This window comes from Dendronephthya gigantea, unplaced genomic scaffold, assembly GCF_004324835.1.
Source record: "Dendronephthya gigantea isolate DGI-Jeju-01 unplaced genomic scaffold, DenGig_1.0 000000F, whole genome shotgun sequence".
Taxonomy (NCBI): domain Eukaryota; kingdom Metazoa; phylum Cnidaria; class Anthozoa; order Malacalcyonacea; family Nephtheidae; genus Dendronephthya; species Dendronephthya gigantea.
In genome coordinates, this window is record NW_021163010.1 from 1,044,376 (window position 1) to 1,062,455 (window position 18,080).

An 18,080-nucleotide genomic window follows, 5' to 3' on the forward strand; every position below is an offset into this window, starting at 1 on the left:
TTCGACCTGACGGACCTCGTCAGGAGAGTTAGTTTATACTAACTCTCCTGACGAAGGCCCTCAGGTCGAAACGTCGAGAAGTGTTTTGTCTATCTAGGCAGTTGTTATACCACATTTGATGCTAAGTTGTTTGAAGACGCTGCCACGCTGCTCTCTGGTTATATTGGAACCCTAAATAGTTATTTAATTTTTATAAACGCACGGAAGAGAAAAGAAAATCAAATAATGCAAACTCTATAAGATTGTTTCCTCCGATTCAGGGGAAGTTTCCCCTGGCAGATTTTTGCACACTTCCAAAGATTGAAAATTATCTTCCGCAAAATCATTTTGTGAGTATTTGGCTACAACAGCTGCGGTCACTGTATCACCCATTACGTTGATTACCGTCCTCAGTCGATCTCTAAAGGGTTGATAAAAGTTGTACCCTAATTTAGAAATCAACTTTATTTCTGCGACGATCAAAAATATTTTCCAGTATATTTTTACTCAAAAGGAATTTTTGAAGGCACAATAAAGGAAAGCTTGCTGCTGGGGTATCTGCATTTCTTGACTATCGGTTTAACTGATCTGTTGATTTAGAGAAACATGTGTTATGGGATACTCATACAGCCGTACTTACATAAACCATTCTACAGCAAATATTGGTCCAATTTTGTCAACAGGAAGTCCAACTGCCTTCAACACGACAACTACATTAGCGAGTCCTGCACTGGGAATACCTGCAGCTCCAATTGATACAACTGTGGCTATCAATCTACAAACGAAGTCAAAGGAACGAGTGTTGGATTAGGAGTTAGTAGTTAAAGTCGTAATTTCCGAATTTCATACACATTTGTATAACGAAACCATGAAAAAGCCATAAAAAAGGTTACACTACCACGAAAAGTTTGAAGGGCTATATTTTTCACAATTTACCAGCCTCGTACCCAGACGCTGGTAACAAAGGATTATTAGGAGCATTATAGCTACTTACACCGTCATGATTCTTTCACCAATTTCCAGTTGAACATTTGGTTCCATCTGTTCCACAAACAGAACCACGATAGCATAATACAAAGCAGCGCCGTCCATGTTACATGTGGCGCCGATGGGTAAAACAAAACGAGTTACTCGTTTGTCTATCTTCACTTTGGATTCACAACATTCAATTGTTGTTGGCAAAGTGGCAGCACTGAGAATGATAAAAATATATAGGTGCAAGAAGTTGTTCTGCAACGCCACTATTTTTATATCACACATCAAATGCCACTAACTCCTCTGCAAGTCCTGCCTCAGTCTGCTCATGCAGAATTTAGAAAAGAACGCATTTAAGAACACGCCACGCAAATAAAATCTTACGAAAACAAAACAATTTCACAGCTTACCTGGATGATGTACCAAATGCTGTGAACAGAGCTGGGAGGATGCCTTTCAAATGTGTTATTGGGTTTGCACGTACAAGGGCAACGTACAAAACTGGGTAGATGATAATTCCTTGAATAAGATGGCCGACAATGTTGGTTAACGCATAAAGACCCAGGGCTCTGAATAGCAAAGTGATATCACTTGCTTCAACGATATTTCCTGCAATTATACTGCAAATTCCAATTGGGGCTAACCTGGAAAACAATAAACAATGAAAATTGCTCGTCCAGATGAATCTTATTCTTGTATAAAATGTCACATTGTCTTTAAAAATTTAGTTTGATAAATCAACTTCCATGCATTAAATATAACGTACTGTTTGAGATGGCAGAATAAATGCAAGTGTAGGACATAAAATAAAGATTGGCACATGAGATTACTAAACCTCAATCAGTTATTCAAGCCAACATACCACATAATAATTTCCACAAGTTTCATAATTGTGTGCCACAATGATCTAAACAAGTTCACCAAAGGTAACCCATTTTTTTTGATGGTATTCAAAACGACCCCAAACGCAATTGAGAGGGCAATCAGACCGACCATGTTAGTTCCTCCACCACTTGAAATGCCACCATATTCATAAGTGACGTCATTCTTGATAAGTGTCACATGACCTTCGCTTGACATTGATACTTTGTTCTTCTGCAGAAGTTGAAACATCGCCTTTGCAGACATATTGGTAGTGTTTTTCTCCACATATCTGTAATTTACCATGTTCTTTTTGTAATCTGTATAAACCTGAAAAGTAAACTACTTTTTAATTTGCCACCATTTCCCAAAATATATAAAACGCCGGATTCTAAATAATCCCGATTACTTACCGATCTAAAGAAGGCTGCCATCAAGTTATCTGGAAAAACATTCCTTAAAAAGGAAAAATTCATTTGGATAGCATCCATGGTAAATTGAATAGTAAACGAATATAGGCAGTTTTCCTTTGGCGGAATCTTTGTATTTTATTTTCAGACTAGGTTTGTTTTCGGCCGTTGTCTGTCAGTGAACTGTAATAAAGCCAGACGGAAGGCTAACGTAAAGCCATATTTGAAGGTAAGTTATCTGAGTCATTTGAGTAGGTAGGTTATCTCATCGTATCGTTTGAGAATGACATACAGAGTAATTACCTAGGAATGTCTGGAACTATGTTACTGTAAGTGCAATCATGTGCTAAATTTATAAAAATTGAACGGGAGACAGAGTCAAAAACTCTTAGTTTAGTCAAAAATGTTTTTAGTCAAAAACGTTTAGTGTTTAGGGTTAGGGTTTCAGGTTTTATGTAATGTTTAAAACACGAACGGCTGTGTTGTATTTTTCCGATACAGCCACTAGTGTTTAATAACTAATTGGCATATTTATCAATCTTATTTGTATTGGGTATACACGGTGTGCTTGTGACCTAATTCACGAAATTTATTTGGGTATAAACCTCATTAATTTTTATTATTTCCCAATACAGTTCACTACTGTCTGCAGAACTAAAGGCTGTTTTCCACTTACGCGTTTTTCATACGCACGTACACGCACGTAAAAGTCTAAATCCTTGTACATGCTACCTTTGAAAAAACCAAGTGAATAAATCGAAGGAACTTTAGTTTTCTGCATATTTTAGTAGGCATTAGTTGACCTAGATGTTAAATAATAAAAATTTAAAAGCACTTAAAATTTTCCGTACGTGTACGTGCGTATATAAAAAACGCGTAAGTGGAAAGCAGCCTTAAGGCCTGTTTTCAACTATGCGGGATTTTTCGCGCGGAGCGGAATGTTTCATTGTCTGTGCGTTTTATACAGAGCTAAAGAAAAATTCAGCTCCTCGCGCAAAATTTCGCCAAGTGGAAAACAGCAACAGTTATATCGCTGATAGTCTACCTGAAAGCCTGGCTCGCACCCAGGTATTTTGTGTACCAGGGCTTGAGTTATAATAGTTTATATCCATCGATCAATCAATCAATTTATTCGAAAAACAATGGTACCCAATTATAACTAGACAATAAAGACATTCTACTCTCGCAACGGTATGCACGTGACCAATGGCAAATGCCAATATGGTCGTTTTACATATAAATCAAGAATATATGAAATTTGAGATGCCAAAAATACCAAGTGATATTTTTGCACGCAATCAGAATCACTGAAGTGATAAACACACAACAAACCTGAGTAAATCTAGGAATGAATCAACTGAGTTACGATTGACACTATCCGATGCTTTCTTTTCTTCATTGACGCCACTCCCAGGTTTAATGATGGACGCGAGTACCAAACCAAGTATTGCAGATAGCATTGTGGTTGATATGTAATAGATCATGGTTCTCTTACCAAGACGACCAGCGCTTTTGATATCAATATCATTCAATGCAACGATAATACTTGAAGTTATCAAAGGTATCACAATCAACTTCAGCATTCGTATGAAAAGTTCACCTGGGAATTTAATATACATAGCAAGTCTTCGAGGTGAGGGATTAGGAGAATTCTGAACAGCGTCATGGCAAGAGATACCAATAACACAGCCAAGCACGACACCAATAAGAACACTCAATAATAGACGATGTGGTTTGAGAAGTTCTACAATTCTCGACCACTTCGTTTGCACAGCCATTTCGAAGCAGAAAATGTTGTCAGTTTATCAATTTAATATAAGGTTCTTGTGTGTTGGTCCAACGCGTAACGTTGCGCTCAATAGGAGGTGTTGACTTGTTGCATTTTTTTCATCTCTGATTACAGAGTGCCTCATGAAACACAATATTGGTTTCGCATACCAAGCTGATGGTGATGGTCCGGCGAATGGTTGAAGTCTTTGTAGGTAATACAATTTAGAAATTGCAATATTCGTTCACGAAGTTATTACATACGTTAGACCAATGAAATAAACTGAAGAAATGCAATTCTTAAAATGTGCTAAAGCCTGACGAGGGTAGCGGAGGGTTCTTTACAAATGGCGAGCAGCCTGAGCAGGTTATAACTGAATAAACTAAAAGTAGCCAAATATTATTCCGACCATAACCTTTGGTTATGTTTATCGAAACTCGGGATTTTTTATCTCCAACCGTCAAAACTGCTATATCTACCCAATGGCTAACCAAGTTTAATATACAATCTTCGTGCAATATATCTATATTAAACTGTGACTGACGAGAACGTGGTCGCGTTTGCGCCATATCACCATGACAATAAGTTCATACATTAGACTTGTTGACGCCATCTATATACAGCTATAGTACAAATGACCTCTACCACTTCTTTTTATATCATAAATAAATAATGAAAGAATTATCCATCTCGTTCCAAATGACTTTAGGTTGAGTCTGGTTGACCTACTATATAATGCAATGCCTATTTCTTATTATAATTTTCCTGTTTTAATTATTGTTTAAATTTATCATTTGTTGTATACCGTTTGTTTAAATGTTTTATCGTTTGTCTTTTGAAACTGAACGACTTTTGCCAGTTTCATTCATTGAATAATTATATGCACGTATGCATGGGATATATTCTGAAAGATTGTATTATAGAGTAGCTATTTTAATATATGGAGACGGAAAGGAGTTGAATCGCTTTGTTTTCTTGTGCTTTTATACTGCTTATTTCATCATGTCCCAACTAAGATATTTGAATTGAATCGAGTCCTTTTACTTTTTCTATATATAGGAGTTATGCATGCAGTGGTAATAACCCGTGCATGCTCTCAATTTAGATAGCCATTAAGTTGTTTGTTTAACGGATGGAAATGCCAAAACTGAAATAAATTCGTGCCCTAGTTATTCCAGGTTCTTATTGGTTCCCTGTCACAAAAAATATGTAGATCTCAAGCTCATAAGAGCAGTTGGCGACTGGTACGCGTGACATAAAAGCGTCAGTCCCGTTTCAGACGCAGAGAGATGTTGAATATGGTGGAATAATATGCAGTGAGCACACGTCAGCCATATTTTTGGTCAAATATTCTCAACATTGATCAACGATGCCTTTTTATATCCCACTTCAAGGTATGTCATTTCACTACGACAAAAATATATTCACAGCACTGTTTTACGCTCATAAAAGATTTAGATTGAGAACTGATGGCGTCAGTCAAAGACGGATATAATAAGTGGACATATATCACATTATAGGCTAGTGTCACGTCCGCGGTAAATGAAGTAAAATAGCCCACAACTACGTGGTAAAAGGCAAGATATATATCGCCTAGAAATAGCTAAACTTTAATACATCATAGCAAATCCATACAAGAAGTTTTATAGCATCAAACGAAAATTACTAACGTTATCTAACATTAATTGACAATGCCCTTTCGAACGCATGTACGTAAAAATATCAGTTATGTAACTTCTATATATCATTCGTAACTATAGTAATCACCGATTGACTATTGGTAAGCCACGTATTTCACTTTGTCAGATATTTTTCTATTATAGCATCAATCGCGGTTTCTTTTTTGTTAAGCCATGCACTTAAGTAATTTTTTTCCTATACGGGTACCCACTTCGCTCACGTCAGCGTCAATTTAACGCATTTAAAACCGCATGGGGTGTAACTATATTGATAAATGTATATAGTAATGACTCAGCACTCGCCAACATACAGAAACAGCACGCTTGGTGCTACGTGAGAAATACGCTATAAGGCTATACAGTGCTGCCAGATCCGTATTTGTGTTTGAGCATGTCAGGGCCGGATCCAGACTGATGCGACTCGTGCGATTGCATTAGTCAAAATTTCACAAACACAAAAAATGAAATACGAGATTGGCGTATAGCATTTTCCAGTGTTCTCGAATATTCTGCTATATTCAATCATGGTCGAGTATACCATATTCCATGATCTGTCGCCAGGCAACAAGAAACCACGTGATTGATTTTGACCAAATTACGATTTATAATTTCTCTTATACCAATGTGGTATTCGCACATTTGTATCAAGCAATCATAATATTATGGCCTTAAAATCCTACACAAACTGGATGCCATTTGGAGACAAATAAAATAAATTTTATCCTGTCATGATATTCATGAGGATTAATCAATTAAGATAGCATATTTTGACTGTTCTGGCGTCGGTACTTTACAAAATTTGTTTTCTGAAACATATTTTTAATTTTAAAAACTGAAAAATTGATCATTTTTACGTCGTCTGGGACGTTTCCCTCCTCAATTTATAAATCTGGCCAATCTTCCTAGTGTTTATGAGGTCAACGTCACTTATTTTTGTCTCGAAAATCTTTTTGGTATTATGATTGACTGAGTCACTACGGTTTTCATGCAAAGATTCACTTGATCTGGTGCATGCATATGTTAATCACTATAATTGCACTTGAAACCATTAATTGTACTTAGCTTGAATAATTTATAACTCACGATTAACCATATATATAATTGAGAAAATGTTTTTAGCTAATTTTTTCTAGCAAGCTTGTAAAAACCGAACATAGACAAAACAACGCTGACAGCGTGCCGTAAATAGCGTACCGGACAATTTAGTCCAGCTATATTCGTGTATATATTTTAGGTGTTCATTGAAAGTGAAAACAATGAATTTCTAAAGAAGAATAACTTAATATTTAAATAGCAGGACTAAATCGTCAGGCTGGCTACGCCACTGACGCTGATTATCCGTATACAAATAGCATTGTTTATATTAATTATACACAGATCAAATCCAGTAAAAAAGTAAGTAACCTTATATGCAGATATGTTTAATTTGCTTTGAAATAAAGCACGTATACGTGTATAATCGTATACGATTTCTCACACCGGCAAAAAGAACAGATCAAAATCGGCGTATATTAATGAGGTAACATTAAATTTTACCAGACGCTATTTGAGATTTAAAATCTTCCGCGTATAGCAATAAAACTATAGGTGTGGAGAGATGTTAATGTCCGCCTTAATTTGGATGCTTTTTTAGGTGTTCATCATTTGAAAAAACAACCGATCCACTGACATTGTGTCAATGACAGAATTGCTTTAATGATCTATTTGACTATGATTAAATGAATTTTTTCTTTTTTCAAAATATGTTAATTTAGATCACTATCACTCAAAAATTGCCATTTGGTGTCCATATGATTAAGAATTTTAGCTGCCAATGTACGCTGTTAGATGCCTGATTTAAGTTGAAGGCCTTTTCGAACAAAAAGAGTTCTCAACAAAACCGATGAATAATTGAGTAAGACGTAAGTACTAAATTAAAAACATCATATCAAAATTGTACCTAATTTTCTATATGCATGAAATGTCAAAATTAGGATGTTTTGTGGAAGTTGTGGTTAGGAAATCGAGTATATGTTAATTGTTTCACAATATCTCAGTGGTTAAGGTCAATCAGACCGAATCAACACTCGCTTTTTTTTATCATTATATATATATTGTTGAATATAAAGCAGTAGGCAGACTGTAAATCACGAACTAAATAGAAACGAGGCTTGCAAGGAAGCATTTCAGTATCATCAACACAAGATATATAAATGTGAAGTACATAACAAGTGACAGAATATAGGGTAAGTTCCGTGCTCCCTATATAATTATTGTTTCAAGTAGCACACGCATGTATATATACAAACACTGCATGTACAATCATGGTGACATTACATAGTATATATAGAGAGAGGTTTTATAAGGGACTTATTCCGGAAAACGAAGTTAAGAAAGCGTTTTATTTGTCTATCCATAAATGCGATTACATATGACTGTCGAAGAGCAGATGTAGAGGGAACTCGGACATTCAATTCCCTTTGTCTTTGACAAGATTAGTTTATTTATTAATCGCTTTTTTGAAAACCATGCCATTCATACATGCTGCAGTTGCCAAATGGAAGATCGTGTTTGCGGTGAAGACATGCATGCAAGCGATTTGTGAGCCCGATTTGGTGGATTTGGGTATACATTATTCATTAATGACATCTTTAAAACACCAGGCTTCCACCGTTAGCTTATATCGTTGTTCCAACCGACTCATGAACTGCATGCATGAGGATTTTCTAATTCGTGGAATTTGAACTTGCCTATAAATTCTTTATTTATCACAAATGATGACATTCCTTTACGTTGCCAAAGTTTAATTTTGAGTCTTCTTAGTTTTTACCTACTCTTCTTTAAATTGCGACTCGATTTTGGAGTATTAGTGCAACAGAAGCTAAACTGTTTTAAACCGACATTTTGACATATGGTCAAATATATTATACTTTTAAAACAGATTTTTTAGTTAGCTTGTATACGGATTTTGTATACGGATTGTAAATTTCTTTTTGAAGTTTATAACCCTATGATTCCACTGCAAGAATTGAAATAAAGATTGTCTTGGCCTTTGAGAATACAGTACCATGCATGCAAGCTATAACCAATCCACTGTTTATCCTTCTGTCTCGCGTAACTGTGTCATGCAACTCTCAATATTTAAACCATAGAATGTTTTGCATTTAAACTGTTCAAAAAGATGAGTCTTTATAGGAATTCCGAACATGAACAAAACTCAACGCGAGCTAAGCCATACATAGGAACTACATATAACTGCTTGGCCATGCATGTCAAATAATAAAACCTGCATGTTAACTTAATGATAGATTGAGTTCTGATTGATGCCAGGTAGCTAGGAGGTTGTTAAATAAAATACAATATTCGCTTGTTTCGGCAGTGTTATTTTAATTTCAAATTCTGGATGCAACACAGAAGTCAACGCCAAGTGTTAATTGTTCCATTTAGGATGGTGTTGATTGAAATCAACTGCTTGATTTCCGAATAAGTCATGATGATCAATATCAATCCTTCAGATGCATGCGCGTTGATTAAGTCAATTTGCTCTCCCTGCCAGCACGGGTATAGTTATTCCAGCTTGGCTCATTATATACTTCTCTATCTGAGAAGACTGCACTGGAATTATCACTATCATGCAGGGCAGGCGTACATACGAGCATTTTTCCTTTTTGTCTTTGAAAAGCTGGCATGATTATCCTTTGAACAAAGCTTCTTGCATGTCAAGGAAAACTTGTCAAATTGTATACACGAGCAAATAAAACTTGGCAAGGAAAACGTGCCCGTCAGCTGTACGGGGTTTTATTGAGAAGCGTATAGTGATAAGCCGATCACGAAGAGACTGTTTAAATAATTGTTGTTTTATGGGACTCCCACTTTTTCTTAATTTTATAAATTTTTAACAAGTCTCTGCTATATATTTATATTTATCTTCGAAAATAACTGAACCACGCTCGCAGGCAGGGATATTCGGTTAACTAGCCCAGTTAGCATCAATTAAGCAGTTTCATTAAACAAATTTGACGTTTATTGATAGAAAAATTAAAACAGTTTTTTCAATAATGCATGATTTAACTCCTGACGCAAAAAGAAAAAGTCCAAAACAACGTGTGTCCAACAGAGTTAATCGGTTAGAGAGAAAAAGGTACAAAATCAGTTAAATCACCCGACATTTTCCTTATATATTTTTTTACAATCATAAGATGTGAGATCGACAGTGACATCCTGATCTAAGTCTTCTTGTATTTTACATAATAGAGGCTAATTACGGTCAGCGGACATCAATAGATAATATATAGTATTGTTGAGTGTTGGTTACGTTCTCCACATGAATCAAATGATTTTCTCGTATAGTACAACTAAAAATACGATGCCAGACATCCCTTTAACATTTGCTCGCCATATATGAGCTTTTTAAGGCCGAAAACATTTAGAGTATAATAGACTGTCCATCCGCTTGTGAATTATGCGCGTATATTATAAGAGAGAACGTCAAATTTGTTTTAGTTTCTAAAATACGAAAGTAATATAGAGCTTCACTGCATGTTTTGCAGCTGCAGCTGACAGTGTTATCAATCAGTCAATAAAGAAATACGTGTCGCGTTTGTATTCATCAAGTTTATGTATGTATGCACGACCAATTGTGTGGCAGTTTGCGCGTATCTCAGTATAGATTTCGGTATTTCTTCAAATGTGCGTATCAGTATTAAAACTTTAATTAAATTAATATAAAGTATGCAGGGATTACAAAACAAACTTTGCATGGTATTACTCCGTTTACAAAAGAGAGCCGCATGCATGCATGCATAATTTATTCAGGCATTATACATGAAGAAGTGTTCGCCCATGACTTCAGAAATGTGTGCACTAAAAATGGAATAATTCTCCAAAGTTGTACCTTTCCAACAACTGGGCCCGAAATGTTGTTGCGGATGACAAAATGGCAGCAAATAAATTCCTTTAAAGAATGCTTTTGCAAACGCAACAAGGTTGTTTTCGTGCCCCTGTTTTCATGCGCCGGCAAATTCTTTTAAAAGAATTTAAAATTGCAATAACACGAGCTTTTTTAATCTTTAATGAATTGTAAAAAAGATAAAACTATCTGAATACTAATAACATTCCGACCTCTTTGGATACTTTTATATATATGAGATGGTTCATTCTCCAAAGCTGGCATGCCTATTAGCTGGCATAGCTATATAATATTGGGACCGCGGACTTATCCATTGTTAATGTCTTGAAGTTAAAATACGTGCGCCTGATTGAAACACATCATAGAAGAAATACCGTATGATGTGAAACGTTTTATTCTAGAAATACTTGACGTGCGTCATAGTGGTAAACCTATCGTCATGGTAAACCTATCTTTGCCGGAATTCCCGTGGTTTTAATGGAAGATGAAAGGCACTCAGATACATAGAATTAATGCAATTTACTCGATATTTTTATTAAGCGTTTAGAAGATTAAATGTTCAGTAGTTCCACGTGTGAGAATAGATGAGGAAAATACTAATTACAGCTGATTGAAAAAAAACTCCATTATTCATTACAACGGGATTTCTACCAAAATATATGGCAGCAGAGCCAATACTACACTGTAGTTTTTAGCTCATGCAGAATTAATTTCTCTTCGTCGTCCAATCCAACGAGTTCTTACTGACATTACCAACGATACGTTTAGCTATTCCGGAATAAACTATCGCTGCATGGGCTACTTTATCTTGTAATAAAGGTGAGACTCTATACATTATTATGTGGAGATATTTTTTAATATTACTATTATTTAAATATCCAATAGATGATCATAGGTGTTACGAAAAGTGTCAATGAAAATATAGCTAGTCTACATGCAGAATATACTTTTGAGGAATTATATTTTAAAGGTGTGAATTTTGATACAGGGGTCGGTTGTTCGTAAGGCGTTTAGCTAAACGGAGGATAAGCCAAAAATTAAAAATACTCTCATACATACTGTGAATGACTGAACCTACATCTTATGCATTAAACATATGTACTTACATTGAAACTATTTACATCGACATATTTCAGCTTATTCGTCCAATAAAGATATAATTTTGTTTTCCATTTTGAACTTACTATAAGAGCAATCTGATATGATATAACATTCGTTACTATAGCATCAAATGTGGTATAACAACTGCCTAAATAGACAAAACACTTCTCGACGTTTCTCCTCCTGAGGGCTTTCGTCAGGAGAGTGGAGAGAGCCTCCACTCTCCTGACGAAGGCCCTCACGTCGAAACGTCGAGAAATGTTTTGTCTATTTAGGCAGTTGTTATACCACATTTGATGCTAAGTTGTTTGAAGACGCTGCCACGCTGCTCCTTGGTTATATTCGTTACTATAGACGTTAGTATCAGGTCACTATATAATAAAATCTCGAAATGAATATAGTGAGTATATCACTGTATATTCACTGTTAAATATTTATATTAATTTACAACTCAACTAGCAAACTATAGACAAAAATTAATGTGTGGCTGACACGAAGCATTTCAATTTTTGGAAATGATTGAACAATTTTAAATATAACTTGAACCCGGGTCCCATCTTATGACGTAATTCATTAACTACGTAATTTTTAAAATTGAAGCTGACATAATAAATGGTGGAAAAAAACGTCCTCATTTTGACCTTGTCAGGGGGAGGGGTTAGTCAGGAAGTTGTTTTTGTCCATTTCAGACGGTTGTTAAACCATGTACGTACATTTGACGAGAAACCCATGTCGAAGTACGAATAAAACACGATAGATCATTCTGTATTACCAAATCAACAAAATCGATTATAGTTGCGAAAATAGTTTAGAAGGCTTGTTTCATGCCTGTTTCAGACGTCGAACTTCTCATGTGCCAAGTCTAGTGGAAATGAACTAATTTATGAAGTTTAGTTTATTAACATTATATTTATAGGTTCGGCACATGAAACGTTCGACGTCTGAAACAGGCCAGAAATATTGAGCAATTCATTTGCTTCATTGACACGTTCATTCCCTTGATTTGCAGGGATAAATTTATTTTAATTAATAAACCTAGTTCTATAGCTATACACTTAATTTCATAACATCACAACATCATTCTTAATTTTTTAAAGGCTATATGATTTTGTTTTCAAATTAGAACCGCCTTACACTCAAAAGCTTGAAGCAAAATTGATTTCTTCAGCATACACATGGAAAAACTATTAATTCCTTTTTAATGATTTTAGACAGAATAATGGATGCTGATGACGTTAAAGAATTTAATGGCGGGTACCAGAAACCTCATTATAAAGATAAAAGACAGAGATACTCTCGCAATATTTGGGACCAATTTGTAGCACAGTCAACACTACATGGCTTGCATTACGTTTTCGAGAAGCGTCCAGTTCCACAGCGCCTATTTTGGCTTATTTTGAATGCGTTGATGTTCTCTTTGTTCTTGTGGCAAACACTGAATTTAGCTTTAGCCTTTTTAGATTACAATGTGAGCAGTACGATTGAGTTTGTAACCGAACGGGAAAGCAGTTTTCCTGCTGTCACATTGTGCAACTTCAACATGTACCGGAAAAGTGAAATAAACAACACTGAGTTCTACGAAGTACTAAAAGAGAAAAATCCGCTCTATCCTAAAAATATTACAATTGATTGGAAGAAATATGCCAACGTAAATACTATAGACGTCGAGGACCTAATTCTGAAAGCAGGACATCAAATGAGTTATAATGAGACTACCGGAAAGGGAATGCTCTATGGCTGCAAATGGAAAGGAAAGAAATGTGGTGAAATGAACTTCACAAGAATACTGACAGATATGGGACTGTGTTATATGTTTAACTCAGGTATTTATGTACTTTATCCCGAGGTCTCTTTATGGTATACTTTGTGGTACTTCAGTGTCGATGAGTCGCATGCATCATGCAGTCTATATAATTATGCCTGGGTAAACTACAGTCAAAACTATCTGTGAAACAGCAGAATAGTCAATACTGTCTTATCAAATGCTTGTTTATTTTTGTTGGCCTAGAAAAGCACCTGGGTGATTTCCTTTTATTAATATATTTCCATTGTATCATAAGATTCATTGCAATTATTGTGATTTTATCCCACAGGGAAAGATACGCCAATTCGAAAGGTGAACGCCCCAGGAAAACAATTTGGACTACATTTGAGGATGTCGGTTGAACAAGACGAATATGTAGGTCACGTGGCATTTTCGGCAGGTTTACGAATAAGAATTCATGATCCAGATGAACCGCCACTTGTGTCGAGTTTGGGTTTTGCAGTCATGCCTGGTTCGCATGTCTTCGCAAGTATATCAAGACAAAGAGTGAGTCTACGTTTGAATGGTTAGCGCTTACACTAGTTGTGATTGGCCAATTCGTCCTCGCGTGTTTTTTTTAAGAAAAATTAACCTCGTTCCCAGGGTCTTCTGTGTTCATGGCGCGCGGTACAACGTAACGCATTTTTTCAAACAGGTTGAAAAAAAAATGCATTAGTTACTAGTTACTAGTACGAACGGGCGTCATTTAGTATATCTTAAAAAATAGTTTTCATATAAGACTATAAACTATACATACAAACTATATAGTCAGTCGGTTGAAAGAAGAATTCAGCCCCCCCTGAGAAACATTCTGAGAGCGGCCCTGTAGGTTTACTTCCGATTTATGTGCTCTGTAACTAAAGACGATTATCATGCAGCAAATAAGTCATAAAGATGAGGGGCAGATCTGGGAGTATAACTTTGCCGGTTATTTGTTACAGACGAAGTCTCTCAAATCCCCTTTCAAAACAATGTGCCAAGATAAAGATCTGCCTGGGATCAAAGCATACACTATTGCTGCATGCCATGAAAATTGCAAGCAAAATCACATTGCCAAAGAATGCCGCTGTCGGCCATTCTATATGAAAGGTAATCGAGTATTTCAAATTTTCAAAGCTCACGAAAAACTAGATTTTTAGTGATTCGTTCATTTCATTTTTGATTTTTGATAATCGTTGTATTTATTTCATCACTGGCAACTCCGTCTATTTGTTGTAAATATTCTCTTCATATAGAAAATATTACAGAGTTCAAACAAAAATGTACCGTTGAAAAATATTTTGACTGTGTTCTTCGCATTGAAGGTTTGTATGCCTCGTATGAAAAACCTGTCGTCAGTTAATCCTTTAGATTTCATTTCGTTTTTCTCTCTTATTTTAGGGGAATTCTCCAGTTCATCGTTGGATAATTGTCAATGTACAGAACCGTGTGACACAATGAAGTATTCTACTTATCTATCTTATGGTACATTTCCTGGTGTAGAAGCAGCGAAAGAATATGCAAATGGTTCAGTTAAAGCATTGAAGAGTTTCACGTATGTGACATGATGATTTAAATATTTTAAAAATAATTCAAACCCGTTGTCGAACGTAAATGGTCACAATGAATGCAGGAGGAAAATACTCGCATTCATTTTGATTATTTGTATCGTGTTTTCGTGCAACGATAAGAAAAACACAACTTTATGCTCTTTTCCGATGTGCTAACATTTCTGTCACCTTTCCGGTATTTTGAAAGTCTTTATTACATTTCCACTGCATATTTATGCATGTATACGCACCAAGTCTTATTATTTAACCACAGATACAATATCTGTTAACCATATTACCATAACCCAGTGAAATTAAGCATTCACACATATTCGAATAGTTCATAAAATGTACCGCTGGAAGTAAACTTTAAGCAGTGGAAAATAATAGTAAAAAATTAGGGTAAATTAAGAAGAATATCGTTTCTACCAAAAAATACGTATAAGAAATAAGTTTAACTATCGAATTCCTAATTCCAAGATGGTCCCAGGAATATATATATTTGAAGAAGAACTGTCTCTATGGTTTGAATGCAAACTAAATGGTGCTTCTCAGGCTGTTTCTTCGATGGTTTTATATAAATAGAATTATACCAGGATTATCAACCAAGAGGGTGTGTCAAAAACGGAGTCCTGACTTTAGTGATCGTCGTAACTACTACGATTAAATTATTGGAAAGTGTAGCTTTTCGTACGGTTAGGCATTCAAAAGAATGACATAATAAAAAAAACATTAAGAATAAATTCAGATAAAAATACCATGAACTTTCATGAAATTATCCCTGCCTGTGATACTAACAAACGTACACCAAAAGAAGCTCGCGACAACGTCTTTATTTCTGTTTAAGGCAATGTGATGACATAAGTGCGGCACTAAGACAATATGACGAGGTTAATGATACAGACGAGGAAGATGAATTTACATGGTATTTGTTATTCTTATTATGAAAAAGAAAACATTAAATAGATTAAACATTCCTGTATCTTTAAAATGTTTTTAACTTACCTTCATACGCCACGTGACCACGACTTCCTCCTGCCTTCCCGACATGCACAATATCATTTTCTACAAAAGAACTAATTAAAGTCAATTGCATGTCTTGATCGAGCAAAATGAATACGACTGATTTCTTGGAAGTGTAAGCATTAAGTTTGGGCTCCGTTTTTCATGCACCCTGTAAATATTTTAGTAGCTAAATCAAATTTAAAAACATATTAAAGATACAGCAATTTTTGCAAAGGCATATATAACTATAAACAAACATAGTCCAATTTCTTAAAAATTGTTAACTTGCTTAAACGTAAAAATATAACCAGATGATTTAAACTTAAACAATTTATAGTTTCCTAATGCATGCATGCACAACCTTTCACTTCAGTAATATTTTTGAACCAAGCAGGGTAATATAGACTATCGACGTGCCTAGAGGAAAACATTGGGTTGTATTTCAGCAGTTAATAATCATGATAAGTTTCTATCTATTTGCAGCAAAAATCTACTTGCAATGGATATATTTTACGAAGATTTAAACTATCACGTTATCAAACAAGTGCCGGCGTATTCTTTGCCGAATTTACTTGGTAAATATGCTATTGAAATATGCTATTGATATAGAGATAATATAAAAGCAGGATATTCAAAGAATACTATTTTGATAGAAATCTGTAGGGGCCGGTTGTATAAAAGATAGGTAACTTTTAACTATATACTGTAGTTTGTGACGAAATTGGCCAACCTGAATCGTGTATTTATAAGTTAACCGCGAGTGTTAGATATACAGAGTAGTTTACTCTTTCAACCTTCTAGGTGAGATCGGTGGATTGATGGGATTGTTTCTTGGTGCTAGTATCTTGACCGTTCTGGAGTTTTTTGATGTCGGTATGGTTGCTCTTCTGACTCGTCTTGGAATTTATAGACCGTACGTAGCTATATTTTCATTTACCGCCGCACTCAGTTATACCAACCATGCCGGGAAATAGCAATAAAAAATACTTTTTCCTCATTTCAAGGAAAGTAAATAATAGTTACAATGTCAGTTTTCAAATGTTTATCATCTTCGTTACTCTTTTAATATGCAAATTTATAAAGTATGTATGCATGATGATTGATGTAAACGATGACAACAAGGTTTAATTTAATATTTATATTTTGTAATTGCGACTTTAAACTAACTAAATTAGCAAAGAATCATGATCCAACCATAATGTAAATTTTATCTCATTTTAGTTTGTAAACGCCTACAGGAAGATTGTTTCAAGCATTGGACAGCGTATTGGGGGATTATCTCATAGGAAATGATCCCAAAAGTAGTCCATATGCAATCTTGGGTACCAAGAGCTTTTTGGTGTGAGGCTGCAAACATGAAACTTTCAAAAAATAGAAAAAAATTCACAGCCCTTTGTTTGGCATATAATTATTTAAGAGAAAGCACTTTATAACATTGCGTGTTCTTTCTCAGTATGCACTATATGCAAAATAAGTATCTTAATATTTAATTTATATCGGACTCTTTCTGAAAACGTGCGTGTATGTGTCAATATTATATGGAGATTTTGTGAAAATAATTGCTCCAAACGTTCGCGCACAAGGTTAATAGATCCAGGGCGCTGTAAAACACCCTGATAGATCTCATCAGTTGGCACATCTTTCCGTAGATACAAAATTATGTAAGATAATGAAAACTCCTTGAACTCGGACCTATAATCATGCTCTTGTTAAATATTCGGCATTGGGAAAACGTCTTTTTAATTGGTAACAAAAAAAAATGTTGTAAATATTTATCCGAAATAATATAATAATGAAGTTCTTTTTTTCGATAGATCATTTTGGTCATGCCTAATAGTCAGTTTGTAAAAAACATCACACCTAACGTAATATTATTATTATCATATTGTCGTATTGTATTAACTATGATCTGATTCAACGTTTCACGTCTTTGCACTAATGCACTAACTTTTGTTCACCCCTCTCATGGTTAATCATGATGAACAAGTTTGTAATTAATATCCGAGGATGCACTCAATTCTCAATAGATCGAATTACACACTTTTGATTCAAATTGTGAACTTCTCACAGATCATTTACAC

At 35.1% G+C, this 18,080-nt stretch overlaps 2 protein-coding genes across 11 annotated transcripts; one reads left to right on the plus strand and one right to left on the minus strand.

The window, feature by feature from the left end:
• Window positions 1–149: 149 nt before the first annotated feature.
• Window positions 150–4,106, minus strand: LOC114529334 (excitatory amino acid transporter 1-like). Its single transcript, XM_028551136.1, has 7 exons — window positions 3,558–4,106; window positions 2,229–2,271; window positions 1,817–2,145; window positions 1,365–1,598; window positions 974–1,171; window positions 620–754; window positions 150–400 (listed from the first exon to the last, which is right to left on the minus strand). The coding sequence occupies exons 1-7, from the start codon at window positions 4,001–4,003 to the stop codon at window positions 235–237; spliced, it is 1,551 nt and encodes a 516-aa protein (XP_028406937.1). The 5' UTR covers window positions 4,004–4,106; the 3' UTR covers window positions 150–234.
• LOC114529412 (acid-sensing ion channel 4-A-like) lies at window positions 3,694–17,791 on the plus strand. Of its 10 annotated transcripts, none has more exons than XM_028551426.1 (12): window positions 3,750–3,858; window positions 4,129–4,207; window positions 5,163–5,387; window positions 12,873–13,484; window positions 13,755–13,972; window positions 14,407–14,554; window positions 14,701–14,769; window positions 14,846–14,999; window positions 15,842–15,919; window positions 16,483–16,574; window positions 16,801–16,912; window positions 17,221–17,791. In XM_028551426.1, the coding sequence occupies exons 3-12, from the start codon at window positions 5,363–5,365 to the stop codon at window positions 17,225–17,227; spliced, it is 1,515 nt and encodes a 504-aa protein (XP_028407227.1). In that variant the 5' UTR covers window positions 3,750–3,858; window positions 4,129–4,207; window positions 5,163–5,362; the 3' UTR covers window positions 17,228–17,791. The 10 variants fall into 10 exon arrangements, with proteins under 10 accessions (XP_028407124.1, XP_028407227.1, XP_028407183.1 ...); XM_028551382.1 differs by having other exon boundaries at window positions 5,207–5,387; XM_028551443.1 differs by having other exon boundaries at window positions 5,262–5,387.
• Window positions 17,792–18,080: the final 289 nt, after the last annotated feature.